Raw genomic sequence first — 14,852 nt, forward strand, 5'->3', positions numbered from 1 at the left:
AACCGGACAAGGACACCACAAGAAAAGAAAATTACAGGTCAATATTCTGATGAACATAGATGCAAAAAAATTCTCAACAAAATATAAACAAATAAATTTCAATGTGACATTCAAAGAATCATACACTGTTATTAAGTTGGATTTATCAGTCAAATGCAATGATAGTTCCACATATGCAAATCAATAAGTAGGATACACCAGTTTAACAAAATGAAGGATAAAATCATATGATCATCTCAATAAATGAGGAAAAACCATCTGACAAACTCAACATTTCCCTGATTATTAGTGATGTTGTGCCTGCTGGCCATCTGCATTTCCTCTTTGGAAAAACGTCTATTCAGTTCTTCTGCCAATTTTTTAATTGGACTTCTTTTTTAATGTTGAGTTGTATGAGCTATTTATATATGTTAAATATTAACCCCTTATCAGTCATATCACTTGCAAATATCTTCTGCCATTCAGTAAGATATCTTCATTTTGTTGATGGTTTCCTTTGCTGTGCAAAAGCTTTGAAGTTTAATTAGTTCCCATTTGTCTATTTTTGTTTTTGTTTCCTTTGTTTTAGGAGACAGATCCAAAAAAATATTGCTGCAATGTATGTCAAAGAGTGTTCTGCCTATGTTTTCCTCTAGGAGTTTTAATAGTATCCAGTCTAACATTTAATCCATTTTGAGTTTATTTTTGTATATGATGTTAGAGAACGTTATTTCATTTTTTACATGGAGCTGTCCAGTTTTCTCTGCACCAATTACTGAAGAGACTGTTTTCTCTCCATTGTATACTCTTGCCTTCTTTATCATAGATTAACTGACCGTGTAAGTGTGTGGGTTTACTTCTGGGCTCTCTACTCTGTTCCACTGATCTATGTGTCTGTTTTTGTGCCAGTACCATATTATTTTGATTACTGCAGCTTTGTAGTATAGACTTAAGTCAGGGACCATGATCCCTCCAGCTCTATTCTTCTTTTTCGACATTGTTTTGGCTATTCAGGGTCTTTTGTGTTTCCATATAAAGTTTCAATTTATCGGTTCTAGGTCTGTAAAAAATGCCATTGGTATTTTGATAGGGATTGCACTCAATCTCTAGACTGCCTTGGGTAGTATAGTCATTTTAACAATATTAATACTCCCAATCCAAGAACATGGTATATATCTTTCCATCTGTTTCTGTCGTCTTCAATTTCTTTCATCAGTGTCTTACAGCTTTCCGAGCACGGGTCTTTTACCTCCTTGGGTAGGTTTATTCCTAGGTGTTTTATTCTTTTTGAAGCAATGATGAATGGGATTGTCTCCTTAATTTCTCTTTCTGATAGATAGTTCGTTGTTAGAGTATAAAAATGCAACACATTTCTGTATATTAATTTTGTATCCTGCAACTTTACGAAGTTCATTGACGAGCTCTAGTAGTTTTCTGGTGGCATCTTTAGGATTTTCTATGCATAGTATCATGTCATTGGCAAATAGTGACAGTTTTACTTCTGCCTTTCCAATCTGGACTCCTTTTATTTCTTTTTCTTCTCTGACTGCTGTGGCTAGGAATCCAAAACTACATTGAATAAAAGTGGTGAGAGTGGACATCTTTGTCTTGTTCCTGATCTTAGAGAAAATGCTTTCAGCTTTTCACCATTAAGTACGAAGTTAGCTGTGGGTCTGTCATATATGGCCTTTATTATGTTGAGGTATATTCCCTCTATGCCCACTTTATGGAGAGTTTCTATCATAAACGATATTGAACTTTATCAAAAGCTTTCTCTGCCTCTACTGAGATGATCATATGGTTTTTATTCTTCAATTTGTTAATGTGGTGCATCACACTGATTGACTTGCAGATACTGAAAAATCCCTGCATTCCTGGGATAAATCACACTTGATCATAGTGTATATCCTCTTAATGCATTGTTGGAGTCAGTTTGCTAATATTTTGTTGAGGATTTTTGCATCAATGTTCATCAATGACACTGGCCTGTAATTTTCCTCTTTTATGATATCTTTGTCTGGTTTTGATATCAGGGTGATGCTGACCTCATAGAATGAGTTTGGAAGTGCTCATTCCTCTGCAATTTTCTGAAGTATCAGAAGGATGGGTGTTAACTCTTCTCTAAATGTTTGGTAGAATTCACCTGCGAAGCTATCTGGTCCTGGACTTTTGTTCATTGGGAGTTTTTAAATAACTGATTCAATTTCATCACTTGTAACTGGTCTGTTCATCAGAAAATATGAAATAGAAATTTTTCTTCCTGGTTCAGTCTTAGGAGAGTGTATCTTTCTAAGAATTTATCCACTTCTAGGTTGTCCATTTTATTGGCATATAGTAGTTGATAGCAGTCTCTTATGATCCTTTGTATTTCTGTGGTGTCAGTTGTAACTTCTCCTTTTTCATTTCTGATTTCATCGATTTGGGCCCTCTCCCTTTTTTTCCTGAGAGTCTGGCTAAAGGTTCACTTATTTTGTTTATCTTTTCAAAGAACCAGCTTTTAGTTCACTGATGTTTTCTACTGTTTTTTTAGTCTCTATTTCATTTATTTCTGCTCTGATCTTTATGATTTCTTTCCTTCTATTAACTCTGGGTTTTGTTTGTTCTTCTTTCTCTGGTTGCTTTAGGTGCAAGGTTAGGTTGTTTATTTGAGATTTTTCTTATTTCCTAAGGTAAGCTTGTATCACTATAAACTTCCTTCTTAGAACTGCTTTTGCTGCAGCCCATGGGTTCTGGATCATCCTGTTTCATTTTCATTTGTCTCTATGTATTTTTTTATTTCCTCTTTGATTTCTTCAGTGATCCACTGGTTGTTTAGTAGCATATTGTTTAACCTCCCTGCATTTGTGTTTTTCTGCAGTTTTTTCTTGTAGTTGATTTCTAGTCTCATAGCATTGTGGTCGGAAAAGATGCTCGATGTGATTTCAATTTTCTTAAATTTACTGAGGCTTGTTTTGTGGCCTAGCATGTGACCTATCCTGGAGAATGTTCCATGTGCACTTGAAAAGAATGCATACTCTGCTGCTTTCAGTCCAATCCTAATTCTTGACAAACAATTTCTGTACCCTTGTGGGTCTTGCCTTTATAAGCTTCCCCCATTTTGTAGTCCAGTGGAATACAATTCAAGTGCTGTCTTGGATTTATGCTTCCTGGGCTGCAGTCCTAACAAACCCCAAATAAACTTTTTTTTTTTTTTTTGGCCTCAACCAGGTCTCCATTCTTGGAATTCTTGGTTAATGATATCCTAGTTTTGATATGGTACTATAGTTTTCTAAGATGTTATCAATAAAGGAAACCAGGCAAAGGGTACACTGGATCTGCTTATATTATTTATTATAAGTGCACATAAATCTTTAATCATCTCAAAAATATAAAGTATAATGATGGAAGAAATTTTTGCATATTGGGGTATGGGGAAGCCATTCTGGCTTATACATGATTTGGCCTGAAATTTATGTCAACTAGAACAGCCTGGCTTACAGTCTGTCAAACATACATTGCACATGGGCTTTCACCATTAAAGAAAAGAATGCATTATCTAGAAGTAACAAGAATGTCCACTTTGAAGACAGGGATAAATGCCTCCCTTCTTATGACACCAATGCTAGTACTGCTTCGAAGATAAGGTTTTCCTCCCAGATGCCAAGGTCATACTGACTCACTGTGTACGAGCTAATCTGTCTCTTTTGAAACCTTGAAGGAATGGAGTCCTGTCATGTTTGATGCAGTTCTTTGTTCTTACAAGATATAAAACTGTGCTGAAAACCGTGCTTCTCTGGAGTGCTTTGGTGGAGGCTGCACTCCAGGCTGGTCCTCAGCTTGGCTCGAATAAAAACTCTCTTCTATTCTTTATGATAGAATGCTTACTTAATATTTCTCAACAATAACAACAACAGGATCTGTCTCCATCAAAAACAACTAGAAGTCTGAAATATATGCCAAATGTTTTTAGACACTGGACAACCAGCAGCACAGGAATGTGATCTTGGGAGAAGAGAAACAAATTAAATGAGTCATACAATTTTCCAACACTTTTTGCCTGGAGGCCTTTATTGACCAGAGAGTGACAGCACAGAGTAAGCCACTGTCACTAAGATTAAAAGCCAAACACCAGTAGGAGAAGGCTGAGAGAGCTGAATTTTGTGGGGCAGAAAACAGAAGGGAATCATGAAGAGAAAGAAGTACAGAATTCTTCAGAGAGATTCCATTGAGTATTTAGCTGAAAACTAAGCTGCAGTTAGAGAGAGTGAGACTCTATGTGGCCAAGGAAAGAGTAACTAATAATTGACAGCTATAAGCTGAACAATTCCTAGAGCATACCTAAGACTGGTACACATTAAAGTTCTAATCGACCACAATGGAAAGAGCTCAGTGAACACATGGTTCTTCAAATAAAGATCCAGTAACACTGCATGTTAAAAGTAAGGTCAAACAGGGGCTTCCCTGGTGATGCAGTGGTTAAGAATCCGCCTGCCAATGCAGGGGACACGGGTTCAAGCCCTGACCCGGGAAGATCCCATATGCTGCGGCGCAACTAAGCCCGTGTGCCACAGCTACTAAGCCTGAGCTCTAGAGCCCACGAGCCACAACTACTGAGCCCACGTGCCATAACTACTGAAGCCTGCAGGCCTAGAGCCCATGTTCCGCAACAAGAGAAGCCACGACAATGAGAAGCCCGTGCACTGCAATGAAGAGTAGCCCCCCACTCACCGCAACTAGAGAAAGCCCGCACACAGTAACAAAGACCCAACACAGCCAAAATTAATTGATTAATTAATTAATTTTAAAAAGTATATATGCTGATTATCCTTTAAAAAAAAAAAAAAGTAAGGTCAAACAACCCTAGAGTAAAGGCTACTATAGGCACACTCTAACAAACCTTAAGGATCAAGCTGAATTACAAGTAAATTAAGTGCCTGCAAAAATGAATTCAACTTTTTTTAAAAGATGACAAAATTCAGATCAAGAAATTCAACAATATAACTTCAAAATTCTAGAAAACAAAACAATTTCCAGATATGTAAAAATTTAAACCATAACCAGGAGAAAAAGCAGTTAATAGCAAGAGACCAAAAATGATATATATTGGGAACTAGCAGAAGTTTACAGTGCTATTAAAATTTCTCCAAGATTTAAAAGAAAACATAAGGGAAGTGCTATCAGTATACAAAATGGAACAAAATGGAAATAACAGAGCTGAAAAACAGAACATCTAAATGAAAACGTTCATTTGAGGTGTTTAATCGCAAATTAGATACATGAAAGAAAGAGTAGCACACTTTAACACCTAGTATTAAAACTATCCAAACAGACCTGGGGGAAAAGACCGAAAAATAAATTAAATTAGAAGTAGAAATCTTTGAAATATTATAAAACAGTGTAACATATGTGGAACTGGAGAACCAAAGAGAAGTAGCAATATTTCAGGAAATCATTTAAAAATTTTTCTAAATTAGATGAAAACCACAAACCCACAGATATAGGAAACTCCATGATATAAATTTGGATGAACACACACATACACACACAAAACACCAAAATATATCATAAGCAAATTGCCCAAAACAATGATAAAGATAAATCATAAAAGCATCCAGAAATCAAAACAAATATTTAAAAACACTATAGTACAAGAAACAAAGATAAGAATTAATAAAGACTTTTCATTAGAAATACTATAAAGCCAGAAGACAATGAACTGACATATTTAAAGGGAATTGTATAAACCCACGCACATATTGTCACCTTATCTTTGATAAAGGAGGCAAGAATATACAGTGGAGAAAAGACAGCCTCTTCAATGGTGGTGGGAAAACTGGACAGCTACATGTAAAAGAATGAAATTAGAACACTCCCTAAAACCATACACAAAAATAAACTCAAAATGGATTAAAGACCTAAATGTAAGGCCAGACACCATCAAACTCTTAGAGGAAAACATAGGCAGAACACCCTATGACATAAATCACAGCAAGATCCTTTTTGACCCACCTCCTAGAGAAATGGAAATAAAACCAAAAATAAACAAATGGGACCTAATGAAACTTAAAAGCTTTTGCACAGCAAAGGAAACCATAAATAAGACCAAAAGACAACCCTCAGAATGGGAGAAAATATTTGCAAATGAAGCAACTGACAAAGGATTAATCTCCAAAGCATACAAGCAACTCATGCAGCTAAAAATCAAAAAAACAAACAACCCAATCCAAAAATGGGCAGAAGACGTAAATGGACATTTCTCCAAAGAAGATATACAGATTGCCAACAAACACATGAAAGAATGCTCAACATCACTAATCATTAGAGGAATGCAACTCAAAACTACAATGAGGTATCATCTCACACCAGTCAGAATGGCCATCATCAAAAATCTAGAAACAATAAATGCTGGAGAGGGTGTGGAGAAAAGGGAACCCTCTTGCACTGTTGGTGGGAATGTAAATTGATACAGCCACTATGGAGAACAGTATGGAGGTTCCTTAAAAAACTAAAAATAGAACTACCATATGACCCAGCAATCCCACTACTGGGCATATACCCTGAGAAAATCATAACTCAAAAAGAGTCATGTACAAAATGTTCATTGCAGCCCTATTTACAATAGTCAGGACATGGAAGCAACCTAAGTGTCCACTGACAGATGAATGGATAAAGAAGATGCAGCACATATATACGATGGAATATTACTCAGCCATAAAAAGGAAGGAAACTGAGTTATGTGTAGTGAGGTGGATGGACCTAGAGTGTGTCATACAGAGTGAAGTGAGTCAGAAAGAGAAAAACAAATACCCTATGCTAACACATATATATGGAATCTAAGAAAAAAAAAAGAAAATGGTCAGAAGAACCTAGGGGCAAGACGGGAATAAAGACGCAGACCTACTAGAGAATGGACTTTAGGATATGGGGAGGGGGAAGGGTAAGCTGGGACAAAGTGAGAGAGTGGCATGGACATATATACACTACCAAACGTAATGTAGATAGCTGGTGGGAAGCAGCCGCAGAGCACAGGGAGATCAGCTTGGTGCTCTGTGACCACCTGGAGGGGTGGGATATGGAGGGTGGGAGGGAGGGAGATGCAGGGGCAAGATATATGGGGACATATGTATATGTATAACTGATTCACTTTGTTACAAAGCAGAAACTGACACACCACTGTAAAGTAATTATACTCTAATAAAGATGTTAAAAATAAAATGGAAATAAATAAAGGGAATTGTATACCCAATGAAAATATTTTTGAAAAATAAAGGTGAGTAAATCCAAAGCAAATAAAATGCATAGAATAAAGAGGAGAAATCTGTGAAACAGACCAAAAAAACCCCTTTTAAGTCAAAAGTTAAGTTGAGAGGATCAAAACAACAAAAATCTAAATAGATTTGACCAAGAAAAATAGAGGACACAGCTCCCTAAAGCCTAGAATGAAAGAGGGATCATCACTAAATGTCTTACAGACATTAAAAAATAAATAGCATGAATATCTAGGACAATTCAAAAATATACTGAAATAGAAAAATCTCTTGCAAAATACAACTAATCAAAACTGAGAGAATGTGTTATACAAAGATACTGAAGATAGACTATAAGCCCCAACCAAAAACAAAAAAAAATTTAATGACAAATTAGACTTCCTCAAAATTAAAATCTATTCTTCAGGACACAACAGTAAGAAAATGAAAAGGCAAACCACACAGTGAAAGAATATATTTACAAGAACTTGTATTCAGAATAGAGTATTCATATAACTCAATAAGAAAACAACCCAATAAAATATGGATGAAAGATATGGACACTTCATAGAAAAAAAAAAAGAGGTTAAAGGACAATAAACATTTGAAAAGGTGTTCAACCTCTTTAGTCGTTAGGGAAATAAAAATTAAAAGCAAAGCAAGAGACCACTAGCTCATCCATTAGAATGTCTAAAATTAAAAAGACTGAAAATAAAAAGTGTTGCTGAAAAAGTGGACCAATTGAAAGTCCGATACTTAAATTTATACTTAATTTTGGTTGGGTTCCCACCATTAACTGATAAGAAGTACTCACTGTGCCTCAACTATCTCTACAAACAACATGGTTTATGCTGCTGAACGCCTGCTTTCCTTCCGGGAATGTGGAATTTTGTTACATGCTACACAGAGGTTGCATACAGGACCAGTGCCTGATAAAAACTCTGGCTATGAGTCTCAAGCAAGCTTGCCTGGTTGGCAACATTTCATATGTGTTGTCACAATACTCCTGGGGGAATTAAGCTTCTCCTGTATGACTCCACTGAGAAAGGACTCTTAGAAGCTTGTGCCTGGTTTCCCCAGACTTTACCCCATGCACCTTTGCTATTTTGATTTGTATCCTTCCACAGTAATTATTCACAGCTGTGAGTACAATTACATAATGAGTCCTTTGGGTCCCCAGGGCAAATCTTCAAGTCTTTGGGTCTTGAGGGCCTCCAAACACAACAACAAATAAGCATGACACAAAATATCACCTAGCCTTCACTTCCTTCAACTCCCACCATCTTCTCCCCCACTGACAACAACACAAACACACTAATAATAAGATCCATTAATGGAGAACACTTAAAATGTAGCTATTAGGTAAATTCCAGATCACAAACCCACATTTCAGTACAGAATAACCATGATAAAATGTCAATTTTTTTAAAGTTTTCAGTTAGGAGAGCTCCTACTGATGATAATTAGCACTTTCCTTCATTAAAAAAAAAAATCATTAGATTAGGTCTCATTATGACTTGGTGTATGACCAAGTCTGTATTAAAATGAACCATCACAGCTACAAAGTAAGTTGAGAGACTGAAATGATAATGTACCACAAACTACACATATTTAAAGTGTAGAATTTGATGCTTTGGCATATACATACACCAGTGAAACCATGGCACAATTAAAATAATGACATTTGAATCACCCCCCAAAGTTTCCTCATATCTTTTTGTAATCTATCCCTCTCTTCAGGGATAGATTGGCAGGCAACCATGTAACTGGTTTAAGGCATTATAAATTACTAGCATTTTCCAGAATTTTACCTAAATCAAATTTGAAATGTTCATCAGTCCTCCACTCACAAAATCACCACTACAGCCTTATTTATATTCCCAAGAATCTACATCTACTTCCTTCCTTTCACCCATAACCTACGGTGGTAACTACTCTACCTTCTCTCTATCACTCAACCCACTAGACTCTGGCTTTCTGCCACTATCATCCTATGACTACATGGGATTCTCTAAAACATCACCAATGGCCTTCTGTCAAACACAATGGCCCCTACTCAGTACCCATTCTATTCTACTAGACTACTCTGCAGTACTTGAAATCATTAATTACTCTGTTATTTAAAAACTTTCTTTTCCTTAGCCAGCTATGACCTCCATTTCTCAAACTCCATGTGCTAGTACCTCTTTTTCTGTCCTCCAAGACGCTGGCAGTCTTTAAAGTCTCATTTCCAGTCCTATGCTATCATAGCAGTTGTTGTTATAGCAACAGAAACAAATATTTACTGTACTGTTACCATATACTAGGCGCTGTGTTAAGAGCTTCATATAAGCTCATTGATTTCTAACAATTCTACAAAATAAGTAATGTTACACTCATTTCAAATTACATACAAAATTAAGAGAGAATAGTATATTGAACCTCCACAAACCTACCACCCAGCTTCAACAATGATCAATGTTTTGCCAATCTTGATTAATTAATACCCACGTACATATTCTTACCCATTGCCATACTTTAGAGCAAATTTCAGAAATTACCCATAAGTACTTAAATATGTATCTTTAACAGGTGCTTACTATTTCTCCAATAAACTCTATTTCATGGTTATACTGTATGGCAAGAGTAAATCTGTGCCTCTGTTACATGACAGATTCCCTGTTGCCAAAGAGACATAATCCAAATTCCTTAGGATTCCTTACAGTCTTTCGTATGTAAGACTCTGTAAATATGGATCCGATGTACCTTTCCTGCCTTACCATCTTTCACTTTCATCCAGGCACTATGCCCTAGCCAGTTTGGACTATTGACCATTCCCTGAACATGCCTTGCAATTTCATACCTCTATACCTCTGTTTTTGCTGTGTAAAACATTCAATAATGTCCTGTTCCTATATGGCAGAATTCTAGGTATCCAGTTGACAATTCCTGTATAAGAACTGATCCTGAAACCACAAAACGAAAGTAAATATAAATTCTCTTGAATTTCATTCCTTTTCTCTTGGGCATATGCTTTATAAAACGCACAAAATTATCATCAAATATATGTTCTCCTTTTCCTTAATTTTATCTTATTCTCCTACTTTTTAATTCACAAAATTTAGTATTACATATTACCTGCATATTATACTTCTCTTAAACTGTACAATTTTAATATATGGTCACAAAAATATATAACTGAAAAGGCATTTTATAGCAAAACTTTTTATACAAAGAAATGCTTTACCATTTACTAATTATTTCTGAATGCTATCTAGTTCAGACACTATTTTATTTGGGCTATTTCAAGTTTTATTATTAGTATAAATTGTACATAACTAAAGACACAGTTTAATTAGTAAACTTTTTCATTTTTCTTTAGCCACTAATAGCTATGAAAAACCTATTGAAATTTCTAATTATTATGATCATAATATTAAGATAAATAAAAGATATACAGGGATGCATTTTTTAATCATTCTATGTGTGTAAAATCACTAAATGATTATCTTTTACAAACATGAAAGAATTTTCAACATAGTTCCATAAAATACCACTGCCACAGGGTGAAATTTAGTTAATACTGTATTTCCATCTGTTAATTTTTTTAAGTTTAAGAATATAAATACTAGCTATCAAGAGGTATATACATACATGTCGCTAATAAATGCTACAGTGATCTAAGATTCTAGGATGGAGTTGGTATTACCAAAATACACAACCTCAAAAGTACTACATTAGCCCAAACTAAAAAAGTTAAAGGAGTCTGATCAGACAAAATGAGCTCTAACACGAATTCTTTTTTTCTTTTTCTTTTTTGGCTGCGCCACTCAGCTTGTGGGATCTTAGTTACCCAACCAGGGTTTAAACCCAGGCCACCGCAGTGACAGCACCAAGTTGTAACCACTGGACCACCAGGGAATTCCCTCTAACACTTTAGATTAGTGTCATCTGGTTCCCTCATTTTGATTAGTTTATCAAATCATTGCTAAGATTAATCACAAAATGGCCTCTCCCACAGGCTGTAAACACCTTTGTTGCAGGAAAAAGAATTTGGAAAATAGGTATGAGATTCTGAGCACTTCTCCTTAACTCTAAAATAGAACTCTGATTAATCTGCTGGAGAAGCCACATGGAAAGATAGAGACCTTGAGGTTACAACACGTAGCTATTTTGGTGATCCAGCTGAGGACAGCCTTCTAGCCATCCCTGCCAACATACCACACGTGTGAGTAAACCCTTTTGGACATTCCAGCCAGCTGAGCCCCCAGATAACTGTAGCCACAAGTGGCGTCACCTATACAGAATGATGATTAGTTTTAGTCCACTATATTTTGGGGTGCTTTGCAGCACAGCAATAGATAATATTGTAAGGGTATCATCATTCATATCCCACTTAACAAGGTTTTCAAGCCACACACTGTGCATCAACTGATATTTTAAAGACAAAAATAAAATAATTTCAAAGACCACTGTCTCCACACTGATCCCCAAACCCTAGTATTTGAAGCAAGGTGGTGGGGTGGCTAAGATCACAAATATTAATAAAAATAAATAAGTAGCACGTAATATCACAAATTACAGCTTTCCAATCATTTATAAGATTTCTCATTTATTCAAGTTCTAAATTTTTGACAATTTCAAATCAAGGTAACAAACATAAAATACAAATAGAAGTTATTTCCACATGAGCCTTCCTGAGATGGAAATAACACCTGAAAGTGTGTCTTAAAACTAGAGACACAAAGTAAAAAATTACATATGAGCAGTGGTTCTTAACTGGGTCAATGTTACTACCACCACCCCACCTACCTCCCACCCCCCAGGGCCAGGGCCTTTGGCAATGTCTGGAGACATTTTTCACTGCCACAACTTGAGAGGAGATGTTAGTGAGTGGAGGTCATATATGCTGCTAAATTTCTTATAATGTACAAGATAACAAAGAATTATCTGGCCCAAAATGTCAACATTGCCATGGATAAGAAGCCCTAGCTATGAGGAATGAAAGTATGAAGATATTGTCTTCTTATGATCACTACCTTAAAAACTAATGAAACAAGTGATTCTACTGGCAAAATTGATGATTGCAACTCTGAAAATTTTTATTTTTTAATAAAAGTAATGTGGTAATTTTGGTATTTTCTACATAAGAAAAAGCATAATACACTAAATATTAAGCCTACAAAAAATATATAAGAAAAACTGATAATATAAAGTAAAGCAGAAAGAAGTTTTTGCAAATGCATTACTGGAAAAAAATGTTGCTACATGTATTATAACTACCAATTAAAATATATTTTGTTTGATCAAATTACTATTAATTGGTAATAGAATAAACACATAAATCTAGCCCATAAAATAAGCATTTGGCACTTAAAAGTCTTATTTAAATTCATATTTTAACAAGAACGTTATGATCAACAGAGATGTAGCTAACTGAACATTATTTTTAAAGTTTTTTCCGTTTTAGAAATAAATTCATCTAACTAATCACATGACTATACAGGACTAGGCCTATGAAAAAGTCAATGTACTTTTGTCAACTGTTTTAAGGAAAAAATATTAAATGTCCTAAATAGGCTTTTTCAAAATAAGTTTTGCATCTATTACCATACACACACTTTTCTGTCCTTTTTAAAAGGTCATTTTAATACTGCTGAGACAGAGTAGAGTCTGATACAGTTCTATAAAGGAAAGAATGAGTGTGGTTAGTGTAAAAGATTCAAAGACCGACAAGTAAGAATTGTTTTTATATCAAACAAATATACTTAGGCTGCTTTCTACATTAGAAAAGGTAACAATAAACTTTTCATTACCTTTACATTTGGCTTCTTTGTTGAAACTCCTCTATACCAACCTAAAACAAAGCATACAAAAGATATTAAAATCATATTGTTGTCACTTTCTGTAAGAGACGTTATTTTTAGGATAATTAATTAATGCAAAACTTTCTAGTAAGTTTTAGGCACTTTATGCCTTTATTAAGCGTAGTTTACTCCAAAAGAAATAATCTTACAATAAATACAACATTCCCAATTTTCATCAAAAAGTACAAAATCCCTTTCAACTGAATAAGACAAAAAAAATAATTAGAAAAGATTTCAGAGGACATATATGCAACTCCTTGAAAATTCTCAGAGGAAACTATTAGGGGTTAGGAAAATGCCAAAATCATATAGCTTTTTTGGTGGCAGATAGGGAGTACAGCCCAGACTTTCTATTTCCTGGTCTCACTGACTCTCCCGTGCACTAAACTACACCACCCTCATTTCTTGGCTTTCCAGTTGCTGAAGTTGACATCAGTGCTTCATTTATTCCCTCTCACCATTCATAAATAGCAATAACAATGAAAGTTAAAATTACACAATAAAAACAATTTTCAGAGAAAGGAAATTTTTTTACCAACTTTTCTTAAATCCAATCTATTATTTTCAGAGGGTTGCTATAGTTTCTCTACTTGGATTTAAGGGGAAACAACTCCAATGAGTAGAAGAGGAAGCTAAGAGTTATATTTAAAGGAGGAATATGAAGAAAAAAGAAAGAGGAGATTGTTGATAGCTAATATTAACTGAGAGCTTACTATCCTTAATTCCATGTTCTGAAATTGAGTTGTTCCATGTATTAACCTTTAAGTTCCACAACAAAGCCATGAGGAAAACAATCAACTTTTTCTCCCCTGAAATCATAACAAACAATAAAATAATACCCTTATTTCTGTTTAGTACAACACATGAGATCATAAATTTGAATAACTCAATTTACACTTGAGAGTCTCAATATCTTCATTTTTGGTAAGTGATAACCTTACCAATGTGACACTTTACCATATCTTAAACAGGATAAAGAATGACATCAGCAGGTATGGCAGAGTAAGGACTGCCCAAAAAAACCCTATCCTCAGTAAAATCAATAATAACACTGGCAAACACTGTCAATATCAACTTTTTTAGAACTCTAGAAGCAAACTAAAGACTTGAAATATTCCAAAGAGTATTTATTCAAGAAATCTGAATCTCAGTCAGAACCCTCTTAACTTGCCCTATCCCATCTCCCTCTCCACAGCCCTGTGTTAAACTTGAAAACCAGTCCCACATTCACAGGGAAAACCAGAAAACTAACAGCCCCTGAAGAGGATGGAAAAGAAGAAATGCAGGAAGACCTAAATAAATGAAGAGGTTTACCATGTTCACGAATTATAAAACTTAGCACTGTTAAGATATCAATTATCCCTAAAATGATCTATAGATTCAATTCAATCCCAATCAAAATCCCAGAGAAATTTTTGGTAGGGTATTAACAAGTTCTAAAATTTAAAAGGAAAGACAAATGACTACTATAACAGTCAAAACAATTTTGAAGAAAGAAAAAATTTGAATGACCCACACTACCTGATTTTAAGACTTAATATAAACCTACCATAATTGAGAGTGTAATACTGGCTAAAGAACAGACACAGAGATCAATGAAGTAGATTGTAAAATCCAGAAATTAACCCACACATAAACGAACAATTGATTTTTGACAAAGGTACAAAAGCACTTCAATGGAGAATTGATAGTCTTTCAACAAACGGTACTGAAACAATCAGACATACATATACAAAAAGAAAAAAAGAACCTCAACCTATACCTTGCACTATAAACAAAATTACCTCAAAATATATCTAAA

The 14,852-nt window shown here is 35.0% G+C and overlaps 1 protein-coding gene across 7 annotated transcripts in view; it reads right to left on the reverse strand.

Moving 5' to 3' along the window:
* Window positions 1–14,852, reverse strand: part of DOCK3 (dedicator of cytokinesis 3) — a 421,452-nt gene that overhangs the window by 326,588 nt on the left and 80,012 nt on the right. For all 7 annotated transcript variants that reach the window (XM_032648825.1, XM_032648824.1, XM_032648821.1 and 4 more), the window contains exon 3: window positions 13,001–13,041. In XM_032648825.1, the coding sequence (XP_032504716.1) occupies window positions 13,001–13,041 (41 nt within the window). The remainder of the gene's footprint in view (window positions 1–13,000; window positions 13,042–14,852) is intronic.

Source organism: Phocoena sinus, chromosome 11 (genome assembly GCF_008692025.1).
Source record: "Phocoena sinus isolate mPhoSin1 chromosome 11, mPhoSin1.pri, whole genome shotgun sequence".
Lineage (NCBI taxonomy): Eukaryota > Metazoa > Chordata > Mammalia > Artiodactyla > Phocoenidae > Phocoena > Phocoena sinus.